General features: G+C 46.2%; 1 protein-coding gene across 1 annotated transcript in view; it reads left to right on the top strand.

Annotated features, from left to right (window-relative positions):
* Positions 1 to 21,906, top strand: part of PRELID2 (PRELI domain containing 2) — a 66,453-nt gene that overhangs the window by 27,356 nt on the left and 17,191 nt on the right. The window contains exon 4 of the mRNA XM_075274766.1: positions 17,826 to 17,986. Within this exon, the coding sequence (XP_075130867.1) occupies positions 17,826 to 17,986 (161 nt within the window). The remainder of the gene's footprint in view (positions 1 to 17,825; positions 17,987 to 21,906) is intronic.

Here is a 21,906-nt window from a genome sequence, read left to right on the forward strand (position 1 = left end):
AGTTTGGGCAAATTCATGGTGGAGGGAGCCTCTAAACAGCCCAGTTTGGGCAAATTCATGGTGGAGGGAGCCTCTAACCAGCCCAGTTTGGACCAATTAATGGTGGAGGGAGCCGCTAAACAGCCCAGTTTGGGCAAATTCATGGTGGAGGGAGCCTCTAAAAAACCCAGTATGGACCAATTCATGGTGGAGGGAGCCTCTAAACAGCCCAGTTTGGGCAAATTCATGGTGGAGGGAGCCTCTAAACAGCCCAGTTTGGGCAAATTCATGGTGGAGGGAGCCTCTAACCAGCCCAGTTTGGACCAATTAATGGTGGAGGGAGCCTCTAAACAGCCCAGTTTGGGCAAATTCATGGTGGAGGGAGCCTCTAACCAGCCCAGTTTGGACCAATTCATGGTGGAGGGAGCCTCTAAACAGCCCAGTTTGGGCAAATTCATGGTGGAGGGAGCCTCTAAAAAACCCAGTTTGGACCAATTCATGGTGGAGGGAGCCTCTAACCAGCCCAGTTTGGACCAATTAATGGTGGAGGGAGCCTCTAAACAGCCAAGTTTGGACCAATTCATGGTGGAGGGAGCCTCTAAACAGCCAAGTTTGGACCAATTCATGGTGGAGGGAGCCTCTAACCAGCCCAGTTTGGGCAAATTCATGGTGGAGGGAGCCTCTAAACAGCCCAGTTTGGGCAAATTCATGGTGGAGGGAGCCTCTAAACAGCCCAGTTTGGGCAAATTCATGGTGGAGGGAGCCTCTAACCAGCCCAGTTTGGACCAATTAATGGTGGAGGGAGCCGCTAAACAGCCCAGTTTGGGCAAATTCATGGTGGAGGGAGCCTCTAAACAGCCCAGTTTGGACCAATTCATGGTGGAGGGAGCCTCTAAAAAACCCAGTATGGACCAATTCATGGTGGAGGGAGCCTCTAAACAGCCCAGTTTGGGCAAATTCATGGTGGAGGGAGCCTCTAAACAGCCCAGTTTGGGCAAATTCATGGTGGAGGGAGCCTCTAACCAGCCCAGTTTGGACCAATTCATGGTGGAGGGAGCCTCTAAACAGCCCAGTTTGGGCAAATTCATGGTGGAGGGAGCCTCTAAAAAACCCAGTTTGGACCAATTCATGGTGGAGGGAGCCTCTAACCAGCCCAGTTTGGACCAATTAATGGTGGAGGGAGCCTCTAAACGGCCAAGTTTGGACCAATTCATGGTGGAGGGAGCCTCTAAACAGCCAAGTTTGGACCAATTCATGGTGGAGGGAGCCTCTAACCAGCCCAGTTTGGACCAATTAATGGTGGAGGGAGCCGCTAAACAGCCCAGTTTGGACCAATTCATGGTGGAGGGAGCCTCTAAAAAACCCAGTTTGGACCAATTCATGGTGGAGGGAGCCTCTAACCAGCCCAGTTTGGACCAATTAATGGTGGAGGGAGCCTCTAACCACCCCAGTTTGGACCAATTCATGGTGGAGGGAGCCTCTAAACAGCCAAGTTTGGACCAATTCATGGTGGAGGGAGCCTCTAAAAACCCCAGTTTGGACCAATTCATGGTGGAGGGAGCCTCTAACCAGCCCAGTTTGGGCAAATTCATGGTGGAGGGAGCCTCTAAACAGCCCAGTTTGGGCAAATTCATGGTGGAGGGAGCCTCTAACCAGCCCAGTTTGGACCAATTAATGGTGGAGGGAGCCGCTAAACAGCCCAGTTTGGGCAAATTCATGGTGGAGGGAGCCTCTAAACAGCCCAGTTTGGACCAATTCATGGTGGAGGGAGCCTCTAAAAAACCCAGTTTGGACCAATTCATGGTGGAGGGAGCCTCTAAACAGCCCAGTTTGGACCAATTCATGGTGGAGGGAGCCTCTAAAAAACCCAGTTTGGACCAATTCATGGTGGAGGGAGCCTCTAAACAGCCCAGTTTGGGCAAATTCATGGTGGAGGGAGCCTCTAACCAGCCCAGTTTGGACCAATTAATGGTGGAGGGAGCCTCTAAACAGCCAAGTTTTGGGAAATTCATGGTGGAGGGAGCCTCTAACCAGCCCAGTTTGGACCAATTCATGGTGGAGGGAGCCTCTAAACAGCCCAGTTTGGGCAAATTCATGGTGGAGGGAGCCTCTAAAAAACCCAGTTTGGACCAATTCATGGTGGAGGGAGCCTCTAACCAGCCCAGTTTGGACCAATTAATGGTGGAGGGAGCCTCTAAACAGCCAAGTTTGGACCAATTCATGGTGGAGGGAGCCTCTAAAAACCCCAGTTTGGACCAATTCATGGTGGAGGGAGCCTCTAACCAGCCCAGTTTGGGCAAATTCATGGTGGAGGGAGCCTCTAACCAGCCCAGTTTGGACCAATTAATGGTGGAGGGAGCCTCTAAAAACCCCAGTTTGGACCAATTCATGGTGGAGGGAGCCTCTAAACAGCCAAGTTTGGACCAATTCGTGGTGGAGGGAGCCTCTAAAAACCCCAGTTTGGACCAATTCATGGTGGAGGGAGCCTCTAACCAGCCCAGTTTGGACCAATTAATGGTGGAGGGAGCCTCTAAACAGCCAAGTTTGGACCAATTCGTGGTGGAGGGAGCCTCTAAAAACCCCAGTTTGGACCAATTCATGGTGGAGGGAGCCTCTAACCAGCCCAGTTTGGACCAATTAATGGTGGAGGGAGCCTCTAACCAGCCCAGTTTGGACCAATTAATGGTGGAGGGAGCCTCTAACCACCCCAGTTTGGACCAATTCATGGTGGAGGGAGCCTCTAAACAGCCAAGTTTGGACCAATTCATGGTGGAGGGAGCCTCTAACCAGCCCAGTTTGGGCAAATTCATGGTGGAGGGAGCCTCTAAACAGCCCAGTTTGGGCAAATTCATGGTGGAGGGAGCCTCTAACCAGCCCAGTTTGGACCAATTAATGGTGGAGGGAGCCGCTAAACAGCCCAGTTTGGACCAATTCATGGTGGAGGGAGCCTCTAAAAACCCCAGTTTGGACCAATTCATGGTGGAGGGAGCCTCTAAAAAACCCAGTTTAGACCAATTCATGGTGGAGGGAGCCTCTAACCAGCCCAGTTTGGGCAAATTCATGGTGGAGGGAGCCTCTAACCAGCAGAGTTGTGGGAAAGCAGGGTGGAGGGAGCCTCTAACCAGCAGAGTTGGTGGAAATCAGGGTGGAGGGAGCCTCTAACCAGCAGAGTTGGGGGAAATCATGTTGGAGGGAGCCTAGTATTAGCAGAATTGTGCAACGCTTATGGTGGATGAGTATGAGGATGCGGAGGAATTGGAGAGGTTGAGTACAGACATGGAGTTTCATGTTGGGGTGCTTTACACAGGTGGGCACAAAAATGAAGGCTCTATCCAGTGGTGGTTCATTTTTATCAAAGTGAGCCGGTCGGCACTCTCAGCTGACAGACGGGTGCGCTTGTCAGTGATGATGCCACCGGCTGCACTGAACACCCTCTCAGATAGGACGCTGGCGGCAGGACAGGACAGCACCTCCAAGGCATATAGGGCAAGTTCAAGCCACAGGTCCAACTTCGACACCCAATACGTGTAGGGCGCAGAGGGGTCGGAGAGGACAGGGCTGTGGTCGGAAAGGTATTCCCGCAACATGCGCCTATACTTCTCACGCCTGGTGACACTAGGACCCTCCGTGGCGGCACTTTGGCGAGGGGGTGCCATCAAGGTGTCCCAGACCTTAGACAGTGTGCCCCTCGTTTGTGTGGACCGGTGAGAACTTGGTTGCCTACTGGAGGAACTGCCCTCCCTACCGCCAACGTCACATGCTGGAAACATCTCCATCATATTCTGCACCAATTGCCTGTGGCAAGCATTGATGCGATTGGCCCTCCCCTCTACCGGAATAAAAGACGAGATGTTGTTTTTATACCGGGGGTCAAGGATAGCAAAGATCCAGTACTGGTTGTCCTCCATGATTTTTTTAATTCAGAGATTTTTATTAAAGATTTTCAAATATACAACAAAGGAGTTAAAGAAACAATAATGGCAGATACATAGAAATCAGTACATACAGACAATTGTATTCGCCATTTTACAAGTCAGGGGGGGGGAGGTGTGCAAGGTCAAATCTCAGCAGTTTTATGTACAGCTAAACTCGCACAAATAGAGATGAAAAGGGAAAGAGGAGGGAGGGGAAGGAGGGTAGGGGGATAAGCATATTAATGAGTCTATGGGCAATCATCTACGACGATCTTGCGGCGTAGTTGAGCCACGGGGCCCAGACCTTCATGTACTTGTCGTGTGTCCTATTCGTCCAGCTGAGAAGCTCCTCTAACCTAGCTATATCCTGCACCGTATGCAGCCAAAGTTGGATAGGTGGGGGTCGGTCTTGCATCCAGAATCTTGGGATCAATAATTTGGCTGCAGCTAGAAGCATGTGGGTCAGCTTATCTTTGGTCGGTGAGTATTGTTTAGTCGGGAGCGAGAGGAATAGGGACTTCGGATCTAATAGAAGAGGGGAGCCTCTAATTGCTGCAACAATGGACAAGACTTCATCCCAAAAAGGCTTGATTTTTGGACAGGTCCACCAAATATGGAGATACGTGCCTCTCTGTGAAGAGCATCTCCAACATTTGTCATCTGCTGAGAGTCCTTTCTGAACCAGCCAATCTGGTGTCCTATACCAGCGCGATATCAATTTGAAACTGTTCTCTTGTAAGCGGACACATGGGGTAAGACCATGCGAGGCCAACAGCGCTTGTTCAACTTCTTCATCAGTTAAAGTGATCTGGAGATCTTTCTCCCAACTAGTCAGATACGCGGGTTTGTATGGTGTTATCGGATTTACAAACCTGTGTAATAAAGTTGCCGTTTTGCGTAACATAGGAGTATCAGAGAGAAGCATTTTCTCAAAGGTCGTTAAAGATCTCTTCGGCATTTCTAGTTTGTTAAATGTTGCTAAGTGATGACTAATATGGGCCTGATGTAGAAAAAAGGTATGCTGATCTTGAGATATAAGGGAATAGTCAAGCTGCATAACATCACCTGTCGCTGCCCATGTATCTTTCAATCTCCCCTGGAGGTTCAAAGGCCAGGAGAGATCAGTCGATGGCTTGCTCTTACTCATCCATTTCGGGAGGAGGGGAATTGGCAGAAGCGGAGAAGGGGCTGGGGCCAGTTTCGGGCCCAGTTCCCTCCAGGTCTCCATAGCACCACGCAGTAGAGGGGTCTCAGAGCTAAGGTTGTTCGTGCTGGTAGGCGGAAACCAAAGTTCCCCTTGAAGCTTCAGTGAAAGAGGGTAATAATTCGTCCTGGTTGGAAACAGAAGGTGCGTCCACCAACGAAGTTGGTTTGCTTTATAGTAGCGAATCATATCAGGCATTCCAATGCCTCCTTGAAGCTTATGTTTAGTTAATAGTGACCAGGCCAATCTTGGAGATTTCCCATTCCAAACGAATCTGGTAAAAATCTTCCTAATGGATTCAAAAAATATTTTTGGTATATAAATTGGTAGCATAGACATAGTGTATAGAAGTTTTGGGAATAGGTAGGTCTGAATTAAGGCTTTTCTTCCAAACCAAGAGAGCGGTAAGGCTTGATATGATTGTAGATCTTTTCGTAGAGAATCCAAAAGTGGTGTAAAATTGAGTTCGTACAACCGAGATATTCTGGGCGCTAGTCTAACACCAAGATACTTGATTGAAGTCGACGTCCAGTGAAATGGGGACTCTTCTTGGAGCTTTTTCACATGAGCGTGACTCACCGAGACATTAAGTATTTCCGATTTATCAAGGTTTGCCTTATAACGAGATGCTATTCCATATTCTTCGATCACTTCGGTAAGTGCCTTGAGGCCCTCCGCCGGATTCGTCACTAAGAAGAGGACATCGTCCGCGAAGGCTACAGCTGAGGTGGTGGTTTTCCCGGTCTTGAAACCAAGGATCCTAGGATCTTGTCGGACAGCTTGGAGCAAAGATTCCAAGACAAGGATAAACAACGTTGGTGAAAGCGGGCAGCCTTGTCTTGTCCCATTTGTAATCTTGAACGGTTCGGATAAAATCCCATTCAGTTTAATCTTAGCGTATGGCTCAGCATATAGAGTAAGAATAGCCGTGATGAATTGAGGTGGGAAGCCAAATTTCTGTAGAGATGCCTTCATAAATTGCCAATCCACCCGATCAAAGGCTTTTTCCGCGTCAATTCCAACTAGTGCTAGTGGAATGTTGGACTGTTTGGCCTTGTGAATAATGGGGAGTAGTCGCCAAGTGTTGTCCCTGCCCTCTCTGTGCTGGACAAATCCGGATTGCTCCGGGTCAATTAGATCGGGTATTAACGATTTCATACGGAGTGCTAGTAGTTTGGCCCAGATTTTAATATCAAGATTTAATAGTGAAATTGGCCTATAATTACCACATTGTGAGAGATCTCGCCCCTCCTTTGGGATTAGTGTCACTTGAGCTTCCTGGGCCTGAGGTGGAAGGCAGCCTCCACGCAATAAAGAATTGCACAATTTGAGCAGTGGAGGAATGAGAGGTTTCTGGAACTTTTTATAGTATATCAGCGGAAGACCATCCGGACCCGGGCTCTTACCAGGTGGAAAGCTGGAGATTACCATCAATAATTCTTTGGTGGATATTGGGTCAAGTAAAGTAGCAGCGTCTTCCGTAGATATCCTGGGCAGATTCAAATTATCCAAGAATTGCTTGGTGAGGTGTTCTTTAGACTCAGTGTAGGATCTTGGATCGTTGTCGCTGAGGTTATACAAGTTCGAAAAGTATTTAATAAATTCTTTTGCTATTTCGCCTGTGTCGTTCGTCAGCGTCCCATCTTCCTTTTTGATAGAAGAAATATAAGATCGGGTTTTCGCTTTCCGGATCAATGAAGACATCAAGCGGCCACCCTTGTCTCCGTGGGCATATATCATTTTCCGGAAGTTCAAGTGTTGCTTGGCCGCTCTGGCATTGAGAAGGTTCAGCAATGATTCTCTTAAAGAGGTCAGGTCTTTCTGAATATTTTCCGCTTTGGTACGTTTATGGACTCTTTCCAATTGCGCTATCTTCCGAAGAATGTCGTCCATGTTCTTCTGTGCCGTCTTCTTTTCTCTGGATGCCAGGGCGATTAAAACACCTCTTATATAAGCTTTATGGGCTTCCCAGATGATTTGAGGATTAACATCGTCTGTCGTATTGTTCTCAAAGTACTCGGTCAAGTGCTTGGACAGGAAATCTACATGTTGCTCGGAATCTAATAGTGCCTCATTCAGCCTCCATGTCCACTGGCCCTTCGGTACTCTGCAAAGCAATATATCACACGACACTGGTGCATGATCGGAGATAGTGATCGGCCAGATCTTAGCATCAGAGGCGAGCTGGAGAGAGGTTTTGGAGATGAAGATATAATCAATACGGTGGTAAGAGTGGGCCGGGGGGGAAAAAAACGTGTAGTCACGAACTGAGGGATGGAGTGTTCTCCAGATATCTATAAGGTCTAGTTCCTGTAGCGTTTTGTGGAGTGCTCCAATGGCTCTTTGTGACAATGAAGGTGCAGAAGAAGATGAGTCTAGTGCGTGGTTCAGAGTCATGTTGAAATCTCCGCCTACAATCAGTTGACCTTCTCTGAACAGGTTAAGGGTTGTCAAAGTCTGTATTATCCACGAAGTTTGGTTTTTGTTAGGTGCATACATGGATGCGAGAGTGTAGGGAATTGATGCAATGGTGCCCTTAAGGAAAATCGCCCGGCCTTCCGGGTCTAAATACGTCCCCGTGCAGAGGAAGGGAACCTTTGAGTGGATCAAGATTGAGACACCTTTAGAGGCGGAGTGAGGGTGTGTAGAGTGAAAGCATTGGGTATACTCTTTACTATGTAATTTTGGTATTTTTATACCTTTAAAATGTGTTTCCTGAAGAAACGCTATACCCACTTTCCACTTCTGTAATAGAAGTAAGATATGGCGTCTCTTATTGGGAGAATTTAAACCTTTGACATTGAAGGTCATGCATCGGAGAGAAGCTGGTTGATCTGAGGATACCGTAGGCATTACTGGTGACACACTTAAAATCGTCAAGTTGCAGGTAAAGGGGGGGTGGGAATGAGGATTAGGAGGAAGAGCAGGTATAGAGGAATTAAGCAGCTATAACAGAGTTAGTGTGATAGAGGAGGAGAGATTAGATTACTCTCCAAAAATACAATATTTAGGTTATGGGGGATGTAAGGTTGTCCCCAATCCGAAGTTAAGTGTTAAATATAATTCACAAAGCGGATAACACAGGTTAAGTAAATAACAAACAATATCAGGATATTTAGTTAACTAAACGGAACGCAAGAGTACGTTAGTCGCACTAGTGCAAGGCATAGAATGGTCAGGACAAAGTCATTTTCAATGCAAAAATACCGTTGATAAACATGAATATTTCAGCTCACAAATGCACAAGCAAGAAACAAAACTACCTAACACATTGACTGTGCAAAAGTTCACGTTTCAAGTGAAAATTGTAGGTTGTGAGAATAAAGAAAAACAAGGCATATATTAACAATAATAGGCTGTCAAAAAAATGAAATACTTGCGTATACGGTAACAACAGCCAGAAACAAAGTTAGCGACCATCTCTTCTCATATCAGGAGTACGCTGCAGTCGTCTCCTAATCCTAGGAGAGCGGAAACGGCTTGGGGTGTAAGGCTGAGCACTTCTCCCAGCACCATGATGAGTCAATGAGTCTGTTGAGGCATCGTGCTCTGTTGGTACCGGTAGCCATGAGGGAATGTCAATCGGATCGATGCCTAATAACTCCCAGGCAGAGTCTAAATCCCTCGGAGAGAAAATATTGATCCTCCTGTTGTTTTTGGTGATAGACAGACCAAATGGGAAGAGCCATGCGTATTGAATCTTCTGACGTCTCAGAACTTCTAATAGTGGTCTGAAAAGTCGCCTCTTTTGCAACGTCGCTGGAGCAAGGTCTTGAAAAATCTGGATATGAGCATCAGCGAAGGTTAAATCAGGAATATCCCTTGCTGCTCTCAAGATGTCCATTGTGTGTGCAGATGAGAGGAGAGCGCAAATTACATCTCTGGGCGGGTCCTCAGGGCCCGGTTTGGGGCGAATCGCTCTGTGTATTCTTTCAATAGTGATTTCCTTGACTCTATCCACCCCCAAGAGAGACGTAAAAATGGAGATGAAGGTATCAGATAGTGATTCTGGAGGTATAGTCTCAGGAAGACCTCTAATTCTAACATTCCTTCTTCTGTTGCGATTCTCCAGGTCCTCAAGGAGTAGATAAGTTTTATTCAAGTGCTCAGCATGCGTATCTACTCTGCGAGAAATAAGCTTGGTTTCATTTGCTGACGCTATTTGGTTCCTCTCCAGCGTGTCAACTCTGGGACCCATCGCCTTGACCTCCTCTCTTAGGACAGCGATTTCATTGAGTACAGGGGTGATCGCTTGAGATAACGCATCCATAAGAAAATCTTTGGTAATTAGTGCTGGATGGACATCAAACTGGGAGGCGTCCCTTAGAGGGTCTGCCATCACCGCTTTAGAGGTGGTGGCTTGTTCCTGAGCAGATGTGTTAGGAAGTGAGGTTGAAGTTGAGGGTTGCGGCGGGCGTTTCGCCAAAAACTTCTGCATTTCTGGTGGGGATTTCGTCGGCTTCGTTTGTTGCGAATGAACCGACGCAGAGTCTTTGCCAATTTTGACCATACTAATGCTTAAATGCTGGAATCAGCCAATGATAGTACGACAGCACTCTCCACGTTCGCTTTTATTACGTGCGAATCATGGGCTGGAGGGCAATGTTCCGTAGTAAGATTATGGTAGAGTTGCCGTGGGCACGTATCAAAGATAAGTGAATTTCTTGTGCACAAGCTGAGCTAGCGTTGTCCAGGAGAAATAAAGGCAGATAAACAACAAGAAAAATGTGGCTATTCACCTGTTGTATGCAATATAAGGGAGAGACAGTTCTTGTCCACGTGCTGCAGCAGCTATATCACATAGAAGTAGGGAGATCTCTATGCCCCGTGCACACAGGTTGTCAAGGAAACAGCAGGGAGGGAGGCTGGGTGGGGCCAGAGAGTCAGGGGGCGGGGTTTCAGTCGTCTATGCCTCCGGGCCGGAGTCCAAAAATTTAGTCCGGTGCTTAGGCCGGAAGTAGGCCTCACCTGGAAGTCCCAAATCGGAGCAGGCCAAGAAGCACTGCAGTCAGCAGAGGGGCCGATGAAGATCCTTGGGAGGCACCAAAGGTTCCGGATGTGCAGGTTAGTCTCTTAGTTTGCCGCCGGTGAGGCTATGTAGAGCCTGATGTGGGGATCCGGTGCCCGGCAGTTCGCCAGTGACCTCCGCGGTCGGGGATGTCCGGTATACAGGCTCCGGACAATAAATTTGTGTGCAGGGGTACTGTCCTCCGAGGCTGTGGAGCTTGTCTGCAGTTGTGCGGAGAGGGGGGGGGATGGAGGAAGAAGCCCGGTCAAGATGGCAGGCGGATGTCTGGTGTAACAGGCCTCCACTCTTTGCGGGCAGGAAAGGTCTTTATTGCACCCCGATTTCGTTGAGGAGGTCCATAAAGTGGGGGGTTATCCCTTGAAGGAAGGTCTTCAGCGTTGTGGCCAGTTAGGATGCCGATGGGGGAAGATAAATTCGGGTGATGCCGGGAGCTCACAGAAGACACGTCTGCCAGCTTCAGCGTACAGGCCACGCCCCCCTCTCCTCCATGATTTTGACAATACGCTTGTCGGTTGTAAAGCACCCCAACATGAACTCAGCCATGTCTGCCACAGTGTTAGTTGGCATGACTCCTCTGGCCCCACCGGAAAGTTCAATCTCCATTTCCTCCTCATCCTCCATGTCTACCCATCCGCGCTGCAACAATGGGACGATTCGAAGTTGCCCGGAAGCCTCCTGTATCACCATCACATCATCGGACAACTCTTCTTCCTCCTCCTCCTCCTCCTCCTCCATTAAACGCAGTGAAGCGGACAGATGTGTGGACCTACTCTCCAGCTGTGACGGATCGGATGCTATCCCTAACTCCTCTGTGTGATCTGAGTTATCCCTGATGTCAATCAGGGATTCTCTCAGAACACACAAGAGCGGGATTGTAAGGCTCACCATCGCATCCTCAGAGCTCACCCTCCTTGTGGACTCCTCAAAGACCCGTAGGATGTCACAAAGGTCTCTCATCCATGGCCACTCATGGATGTGAAACTGAGGCAGCTGACTTTGTGGCACCCTAGGGTTTTGTAGCTGGTATTCCATCAAAGGTCTCTGCTGCTCAACCACTCTATTCAACATCTGAAACGTTGAGTTCCAGCGTGTGGGGACGTCGCACAAAAGCCGGTGTTGTGGCACATGCAGGCGTTGCTGGAGAGATTTTAAGCTAGCAGCGGCTACTGTCGACTTGCGAAAGTGGGCGCACATGCGCCGCACTTTCACCAGTAGCTCTGGAACATTGGGGTAGCTCTTTAGGAAACGTTGCACCACTAGGTTGAAGACGTGGGCCAGGCATGGAACATGTTGGAGTCCGGCAAGCTCCAGAGCTGCTACCAGGTTCCGGCCGTTATCACAAACGACCATGCCTGGGCCCAGGTGCAGCGGCTCAAACCATATTGCCGTCTCATCGAGGAGGGCATCCCTCACCTCGGAGGCAGTGTGCTGTCTGTCCCCCAAGCTGATCAGCTTCAGCACAGCCTGCTGACGTCTACCAACGCCAGTGCTGCAACGTTTCCAACTCGTAGCTGGGGTCAATCTAACAGCGGAGGAGGAGGCGGTGGCGGAGGAGGAGGCGGTGGCGGAGGAGGAGGCGGTGGCGGAGGAGGAGGCGGTAGAGGAGGAGGAGGAGGGGGGTGTTCTTCTCGTGTCCCTGCCAGGAATGTTAGGCGGGGAGACGAGGTACACCGGGCCAGTTTGGGAAGCAGTCCCAGCCTCAACTACATTCACCCAGTGTGCCGTCAGTGAAATGTAGCGTCCCTGTCCGCATGCATTTGTCCACGCGTCGGTGGTCAAGTGGACCTTTGTGCAAAGCGCGGAACTAAGGGCCCGCCTGATGTTGAGTGACACGTGCTGGTGCAAGGCGGGGACGGCACACCGGGAGAAGTAGTGACGGCTAGGGACGGCATAGCGAGGTGCCGCAGTTGCCATCAGGTCCAGGAAGGCGGGAGTTTCAACAAGCCGGAACGCCAACATCTCCTGGGCCAGCAGTTTAGCGATGTTGGCGTTCAAGGCTTGCGCGTGTGGGTGGTTAGCAGTGTATTTCTGCCGCCGCTCCAATGTCTGAGAGATGGTGGGTTGTTGTAAAGAAACGCCTGATGGTGCCTTTGATGGTGCAGGAGAAGGAGATAAGACAGGACCAGGGGAGGATGAGGTAGAAGTCAACAAAGTGGCGGAGGCAGATGAAGTGGTGTCCTGGCTCGTCCTCTGGAGTGCATCGCCAGCACAGTCAGCAGTGGCAGAGGCAGAGGCAGTGGCAGAGGCAGTGGCAGTGGCGTGAACGGCAGGCGGCCTTTGTCCTGCCGTTGCTGCCTGCCACTGATTCCAGTGCTTGGATTCCAAATGACGGCGCATTGAAGTGGTGGACAGGTTGCTCTTCTCAGAGCCCCTAATCAATTTCGAGAGGCAAATTGTGCAGACAACACTATATCTGTCCTCGGCGCATTCCTTGAAAAAACTCCACACCTTCGAGAAACGTGCCCTCGAGGTGGGAGTTTTTCGGGGCTGGGTACGAACTGGAACATCTTGGGAGATTCCGGGTGTGGCCTGGCTTCGCCTAAGCTGCTGACCTCTGCCTCTGCCTCTAGCTACCCTTTTTGGTGCTGCACCTGCCTCAACATCCACACTACTTTCCCCGCTTGACATCCCCCCTGTCCAGGTCGGGTCAGTGTCCTCATCATCCACCACTTCCTCTTCCAACTCCTGTCTCATCTCCTCCTCCCGCACAATGCGCCGGTCAACTGGATCCCCTGACGGCAACTGCGTCACATCATCGTCGATGAGGGTGGGTTGCTGGTCATCCACCACCAAATCGAACGGAGATGGAGGAGACTCTAGTGTTTGAGCATCTGGACACAGATGCTCCTCTGTTAGGTTCGTGGAATCGTGACGTGGAGAGGCAGGTTGAGGGACAATGAAAGGAGCGGAGAACAGCTCTGGGGAGCAGGGACAGTTTGGGTTATCGTTCTGTAAAGCTTCGGAATTTTGGGAGGAAGGAAGACAAGACTGTTGGGTAATAGGAGGAGAGGAGGCAGAGTCTGACTGGCTGCTGGACAATGTGCTATAAGCGTTCTCTGACAGCCATTGCAAGACCTGTTCCTGGTTCTCGGGCCTACTAAGGTTTGTACCCTGCAGTTTAGTTAATGTGGCAAGCAACCCTGGCACTGTGGAGTGGCGCAATGCTTGCTGCCCCACAGGAGTAGGCACGGGACGCCCTGTGGCTTCACTGCTACCTTGCTCCCCAGAACCATTCCCCCGACCTCGCCCACGGCCTCGTCCACGTCCCTTTCCGGGAGCCTTGCGCATTTTGAATTCCTAGTTAGAAATTGGCACTGTATACCAGTAGTAAAAATTGTGGGTGCACGTAACCCCAATATATTCTTTGAATTACCAGTCAGAAACTGGCACTATATGGCAGTAGCAAGAAATGAGGGTATTTGTATTCCCAATATATTCTTTGAATTCCCAGTCAGACAATGGCACTGTATACCAGTAGTAAAAATTGTGGGTGCACGTAACCACAATATATTCTTTGAATTACCAGTCAGAAACTGGCACTATATGGCAGTAGCAAGAAATGAGGGTATTTGTATTCCCAATATATTCTTTGAATTCCCAGTCAGACAATGGCACTGTATACCAGTAGTAAAAATTGTGGGTGCACGTAACCCCAATATATTCTTTGAATTCCCAGTCAGACACTGGCACTATATGGCAGTAGCAAGAAATGAGGGTATTTGTATTCCCAATATATTCTTTGAATTCCCAGTCAGACAATGGCACTGTATACCAGTAGTAAAAATTGTGGGTGCACGTAACCCCAATATATTCTTTGAATTCCCAGTCAGACACTGGCACTATATGGCAGTAGCAAGAAATGAGGGTATTTGTATTCCCAATATATTCTTTGAATTCCCAGTCAGACAATGGCACTGTATACCAGTAGTAAAAATTGTGGGTGCACGTAACCACAATATATTCTTTGAATTACCAGTCAGAAACTGGCACTATATGGCAGTAGCAAGAAATGAGGGTATTTATAACCCCAATATATTCTTTGAATTCCCAGTCAGACAATGGCACTGTATACCAGTAGTAAAAATTGTGGGTGCACGTAACCCCAATATATTCTTTGAATTCCCAGTCAGACACTGGCACTATATGGCAGTAGCAAGAAATGAGGGTATTTGTATTCCCAATATATTCTTTGAATTCCCAGTCAGACAATGGCACTGTATACCAGTAGTAAAAATTGTGGGTGCACGTAACCCCAATATATTCTTTGAATTACCAGTCAGAAACTGGCACTATATGGCAGTAGCAAGAAATGAGGGTATTTGTATTCCCAATATATTCTTTGAATTCCCAGTCAGACAATGGCACTGTATACCAGTAGTAAAAATTGTGGGTGCACGTAACCACAATATATTCTTTGAATTACCAGTCAGAAACTGGCACTATATGGCAGTAGCAAGAAATGAGGGTATTTGTATTCCCAATATATTCTTTGAATTCCCAGTCAGACAATGGCACTGTATACCAGTAGTAAAAATTGTGGGTGCACGTAACCCCAATATATTCTTTGAATTCCCAGTCAGACACTGGCACTATATGGCAGTAGCAAGAAATGAGGGTATTTGTATTCCCAATATATTCTTTGAATTCCCAGTCAGACAATGGCACTGTATACCAGTAGTAAAAATTGTGGGTGCACGTAACCCCAATATATTCTTTGAATTCCCAGTCAGACACTGGCACTATATGGCAGTAGCAAGAAATGAGGGTATTTGTATTCCCAATATATTCTTTGAATTCCCAGTCAGACAATGGCACTGTATACCAGTAGTAAAAATTGTGGGTGCACGTAACCCCAATATATTCTTTGAATTACCAGTCAGACACTGGCACTATATGGCAGTAGCAAGAAATGAGGGTATTTGTATTCCCAATATATTCTTTGAATTCCCAGTCAGACAATGGCACTGTATACCAGTAGTAAAAATTGTGGGTGCACGTAACCCCAATATATTCTTTGAATTCCCAGTCAGACACTGGCACTATATGGCAGTAGCAAGAAATGAGGGTATTTGTATTCCCAATATATTCTTTGAATTCCCAGTCAGACACTGGCACTGTATACCAGTAGTAAAAATTGTGGGTGCACGTAACCCCAATATATTCTTTGAATTACCAGTCAGACACTGGCACTATATGGCAGTAGCAAGAAATGAGGGTATTTGTATTCCCAATATATTCTTTGAATTCCCAGTCAGACAATGGCACTGTATACCAGTAGTAAAAATTGTGGGTGCACGTAACCCCAATATATTCTTTGAATTCCCAGTCAGACACTGGCACTATATGGCAGTAGCAAGAAATGAGGGTATTTGTATTCCCAATATATTTTTTGAATTCCCAGTCAGACAATGGCACTGTATACCAGTAGTAAAAAATTGTGGGTGTATATAGCCCCAATTCTATTGCTAGGGGACTTGCAGGGTATTTCTGGGGTGAAGGTGGGGGGGCACACCGTTGGAACGGGTATCGGGGTATATATCGGGTATACGGGAATACACTGACAGTGTATTCCATTCAGGATCCTGGGAAAGCTGGGTTGCGGCGATTGAGCCCGTCAGTGCCACGTTATACTGACAAGCTTCTCCCTGGAATTTAGCTGTTACAAGAGCTGTTGTGGTTGTCTTCTCCTTCCTATCCTAGCCTGTCCCTGCCTACCCAGAATCTAAGCCCTAGCTAGCTGGACGGAAACCTCCGTCCTCGGTGAATTGCAAGCTCAGAATGACGCGAACCTGGGCGGCGCTGTTCTTTTAAATTAGAGGTCACATGTTTTCGGCAGCCAATGGGTTTTGCCTACTTTTTTCAACGTCACCGGTGTCGTAGTTCCTGTCCCACCTACCCTGCGCTGTTATTGGAGCAAAAAAGGCGCCAGGGAAGGTGGGAGGGGAATCGAGTAATGGCGCACTTTACCACGCGGTGTTCGATTCGATTCGAACATGCCGAACAGCCTAATATCCGATCGAACATGAGTTCGATAGAACACTGTTCGCTCATCTCTACTCTCTACCAACCATTAGGAATTCTGGATCTCATAGACCTGTTTGTTTTTCTTTAAGAAGCCCTCCTACTCTACACTCCTTACCTGTATAAAAGACACTTGCCCACACACTCAGTCAGTCATACTCCAACTCTCCACCATGACGAAAGAGCTGTCTAAGGACACCAGGGACAGAATTGTAGACCTGCACAAGGCTGGGATGGGCGACGGGATAATAGGCAAGCAACTTGGTGAGAAGGCAAGAACTGTTGGCGCAATTATTAGAAAATGGAAGAAACACAAGATGACTGTAGATGTTATAGTTGCTTTTCTGACTGTTAATTCTTTTGGGTCTGCCAAAGGACTTAAAGCAGCATGGCCGCTTTCTGTATTATTTACATGACACTTATTGAGCTCTGTGTTTTTAGCAGTCTGAATGTAAGAAACTTCTCTAGGAGGAGAGAATTTCTCATCCTGCATTTGCTTATTTTCTTTACATCAACAAATTCTACAGTGTCATTTTAACAAGTCAGAGTAATAGCCGGCCAGTGTATTAAAACTATGGAGGAATTATCTATTACAGGATTTAAAAAAAAAAAAAAAAAAAAGTCACCAACTTTGGTGTTAGTCATTATCACAAAAGACTGTGACTATTGGTAAACAGCATGACAGGCTTACTTTAAAGGGAATATATCACCAGAAAATAAAGCCTATTTTTGAAATCAAGTTTTATGTTAAACATATTTTTTACGAATTTATGGTGAGTGTTCAAAATGTTTCCCATGTGATTATCTATATTGAAAATAAATCCACCAAATCCTGCTGTTCTGACTCTGGCCACTAAGCTGAAAAATAATCTTATATCTCCAGTTTCAGTACACACTGATGATCTCAGCTATCATGTATACATAGATAATATGCAGAATCCCCCAGTCACAACAGGTAATTTATCTACTCAATGACCTCTGTACAGGTCACAGAGCATACCTAGAAAACACTCCAATACAAGTCAACAGTGTCTACTCCAGACCATTGTCTCTATGAACCTTGGTCCTTCTCTAGGAATCAGAAAGTCACAGACTATTTTGGGCGTATTGGCTAAAGTTAGAATTGTAAGATTTATTTTTTTGTTTTGTTTTTAGGATTTATTTCAAGTAAAGATAACATGGAAAATTTAAAAAAACATTCTTGAAAATATATTTAACATAAAAACATGATTTAAACAATAAGTCATTTTCTCATGACCTATTCCCTTTAATTTACACTATAAATGATAGAGCTCATAAGTTCATGTACTCCCAGGGTTCCCGTATGCATAGCCTGTCTTACATCAGTACTTGATGCAAGCCTAATTCTTTGAGAATCAGATTTAGTATTCTTTGTCCCTTGAGCACTATCCTAGTATGTCGGCGGTTGGATTTATTTGGGCACCTTTTGCTTTTATGCCGTGTACTGTTTGTTTTTGTGGCTTTTCTGCGTGTTTATGGCTGTAGCACACGAAGGGTGGAATTTATCAAAACTAGCGCAGAGAAAAAACTGAGCAGTGGCCCATTGCAAAGAATGAGCTTTTTTAGTTTTGATAAATTGATTTTATAGAAAGGAATAGATTACCATTATCCTTAAATGATATTTCATTGTGAGGTTTTTTTTTTTTTTTATCTGCAGTGGAGCATCCTTAAAGTATCAAATGTTTACCTAGAAGAAGAGTCCTGGTTGGACATGAAAGCTCGTGTGATGAGTCTTAAGAGTCGTTGCTTAACCTGGGACCAATATGCACAAATGAAAGAAGAGTCTGTGTACCGGGAAAGCAAACATAATTCCAATTGGTAAGATATGAGAATATAACTTGATCACACACCTCACAATAGCAGTCTATGTAGACCGCTAGCATGCCACTCACAGATAAAAGAAGCAAGCTGCCCTTTCTTCAAGCGGATTCAGCAGCTGGTTCAGCCGCGGTGTCTACCTCGCGGCAGCACGCTCAGGACTTAGGCCCATTCATTTGGGCCTACTCTGGAGCAGAGAGCTGCGACTGTCGGAAGCTGCAACAGTCGCGGGAGGCGTATTTTGGTCCTATTCTGACGTGGCTTTCCGCGTCAAAATCAGGTCCAAAATACACCCCCCCTTGCCCTGTGTGAACTAGGCCTAGGAGCACCTCCTGCAGTGCCTTCCAAGTTATACCTCTGGCGAGAGAGGCTCTAAAGCAGAGGTCTCAGACCCGGCTCAGTAAATGGGCCACACATAGAAAAATTGATATTTGATGGGTCACTTTCCTTATGTTGGCCCCCACACAGGATCCCCAATATAGTGGTTGAGCTCTAGTGATTATTAGTAAAGTACTTGCCTCACTGCTCCCTGACTGCACTCTTCCCCTGACTTATGTGAGCCCTCTGCGGGAGGGGGAAACTGTGAGTGGGAAATCATTGCAATGCCTACAGCTGCCGCTACACTGTGTGTAGCAAGTAAGCAGCCTGACCCTGGCATGTAAACATTACTGGGAGGCACATTGTCCTGGAGCAGCTGATCTGTGGGAGTCCCGCTTGTTGGACCCCTGCACATGTAATATTAAGTGAATGACCACTTAATAAAACTAAACATTGCATTTAATGAAACTAATAAAAGCTAAGGCATCTGTGATAAAGCAGCGAGACCATGACACTACATAGAGTAGTACAGTTCTCTTCACTATGGGACAGTGTTTTGCCAGCTGAGATGTTTTGTGCAGAGAGTTATGAGGTCTACAAGTGTTGACAGCCTATCTCTAGAATAAATGCAGGGCTGGAGGTCTATTCCAGAGAGACATTTAGTTCATAGGACAGTATATTAGCAATGTGTCCCCATATAAACCACATACCCTTTGGGAATACCAGGAGAAATGTCATAACTAGGCATAAAGAAATCTTCTTACCCCTCCAGTACTAGGATGAAAATGTGGTAAACATCAGTGTGTGGAAGATTTGCTGCAAGCGAATAGACACGGGAGCACGCATGAATAAAACAGCTAAGGCTAGTGCTATAGTCATAGACTATTGTTAGATATATGTGTGTGGTTAGTATAATCATAGAGTACAGTAAAACTAGACCAGTGGTAAGTATGTGTGTGTGTATGTATGTGTGTGTGTGTGTGTGTATATATATATATATATATATATATATATATATATATATATATATATATAATTATAAAATTACATAATATATATACAGTGGGGCAAAAAAGTATTGTCAGTCACCAGTAGTGCAAGTTCCACCACTTAAAAAGATGAGGTGTCTGTAATTTACATCATAGGTAGACCTCAACTATGAGAGACAAAATGAGAAAACAAATCCAGAAAATCACATTGTCTAATTTTGTAAGAATTTATTTGCAAATTATGGTGGAAAATAAGTATTTGGTCAGTAACAAAATGTCATCTCAATACTTTGTTATATATCCTTTGTTGGCAATGACAGAGGTCAAACGTTTTCTGTAAGTCTTCACAAGGTTGGCACACACTGTTGTTGGTATGTTGGCCCATTCCTCCATGCAGATCTCCTATAGAGCAGTGATGTTTTGGGGCTGTCGCTTGGCAACACGGACTTTCAACTCCCTCCAAAGGTTTTCTATAGGGTTGAGATCTGGAGACTGGCTAGGCCACTCCAGGACCTTGAAATGCTTCTTACAAAGCCACTCCTTCGTTGCCCTGGCGGTGTACTTTGGATCACTGTCATGTTGAAAGACCCAGCCACGTTTCATCTTCAATGCCCTTGCTGATGGAAGGAGGTTTGCACTCAAAATCTCACGATTCATGGCCCCATTCATTCTTTCATGTACCCGGATCAGTCGTCCTGGCCCCCTTGCAGAGAAACAGCCCCAAAGCATGATGTTTCCACCCCCATGCTTTACAGTAGGTATGGTGTTTGATGGATGCAACTCGATATTCTTTTTCCTCCAAACACGAAAAGTTGTGTTTCTACCAAACAGTTCCAGTTTGATTTCATCAGACCATAGGACATTCTCCCAATACTCTTCTGGATCATCCAAATGCTCTCTAGCAAACTTCAGACGGGCCCGGACATGTACTGGCTTAAGCAGTGGGACACGTCTGGCACTGCAGGATCTGAGTCCCTGGCGGCGTAGTGTGTTACTGATGGTAGGCTTTGTTACATTGGTCCCAGCTCTCTGCAGTTCATTCACTAGGTCCCCCCGCGTGGTTCTGGGATTTTTGCTCACCGTTCTTGTGATCATTTTGACCCCACGGGGTGAGATTTTGCGTGGAGTCCCAGATCGAGGGAGATTATCAGTGGTCTTGTATGTCTTCCATTTTCTAATTATTGCTACCACAGTTGATTTCTTCAATCCAAGCTGGTTGCCTATTGCAGATTCAGTCTTCCCAGCCTGGTGCAGGGCTACAATTTTGTTTCTGGTGTCCTTTGACAGCTCTTTGGTCTTCACCATAGTGGAGTTTGGAGTCTGACTGTTTGAGGGTGTGCACAGGTGTCTTTTTTTTATACTGATAACAAGTTTAAACAGGTGCCATTACTACAGGTAATGAGTGGAGGAAAGAGGAGACTCTTAAAGAAGAAGTTACAGGTCTGTGAGAGCCAGAAATCTTGATTTTGTAGGTGACCAAATACTTATTTTCCACCATAATTTGCAAATAAATTTCTTACAAAATCAGACAATGTGATTTTCTGGATTTGTTTTCTCATTTTGTCTCTCATAGTTGAGGTCTACCTATGCTGTAAATTACAGACGCCTCTCATCTTTTTAAGTGGTGGAACTTGCACTATTGGTGACTGACTAAATACTTTTTTGCCCCACTGTATGTACAAGTGTTGTGTAAAACTTGTTTTGTGTATATATATATATATATATATATATATATATATATATATTTAGGTGTCTGCCATTGAGTTGGTAATGCCAATAGTACATTGAAATAGTATTTAGAAAAAACAAGGTGGTTGTCATTCCACTACAAGGTGAAGTATATGAATATTTTACAATGTGTTTTTCTTTCGAATGTGGCATTAAATCCATAATATTGTAATCTTGTACTAGAGCTATAACTTGGCTTAGAAGAACCGTAATGTCCCACTTCTAAAGGTCAGCTTTTCTTTAGTAAATGTTTTTCAGTCACCTTATAATCTTCTGTTCACCATTGTTGGTTTAATTTCAGGTCTACATATACAAGTGTGAGCTATGTTATAGCAGCCAATCTGAACAAGCACAGCTGCAGTGTAAAGCATAGAGTAACAGAGCCATATCTGCAGCTAGTGATTAGACAATAGCTGGGATTTAGACTAGCAGTCACTGATCATAGCTGTAGAGTAATGGAGCAAAGCTGAAACTAGCTACGAAGCTCCATTGGGAAAAATAAATGTGACCTAAAGGAGATGACCTGAGGCGACAAATATACCTATCCATGGTTGTAAGTGATCAGTCACCGCGGGGTCCCATTATGAAAACTGGATTCCTATACCTCTTATTTGACAAGTGGAGCAGTTGTCCATAGGAGCTGGGGCTCCATTCACTGTTGATACTTTTTGCTATACTGACCTACGGATAAATGGTCAGTCTTGGGATAACCTCTTTTATACTAAAAATCTGCTGTAAGGTTCTCGTCTGTAACAGTGATATGGAACTTCTTTTCCAAGACCCCTTGACACGAACATCAGTTCTGCAGAATTTGCTATTGGCTGGGTCATTCTCATGTCATATATAATACATTGTTGTCCTTCTGCAGAAACCACTAGCTATCCT

This window comes from Leptodactylus fuscus, chromosome 5 (assembly GCF_031893055.1).
Source record: "Leptodactylus fuscus isolate aLepFus1 chromosome 5, aLepFus1.hap2, whole genome shotgun sequence".
NCBI classification, from domain to species: domain Eukaryota; kingdom Metazoa; phylum Chordata; class Amphibia; order Anura; family Leptodactylidae; genus Leptodactylus; species Leptodactylus fuscus.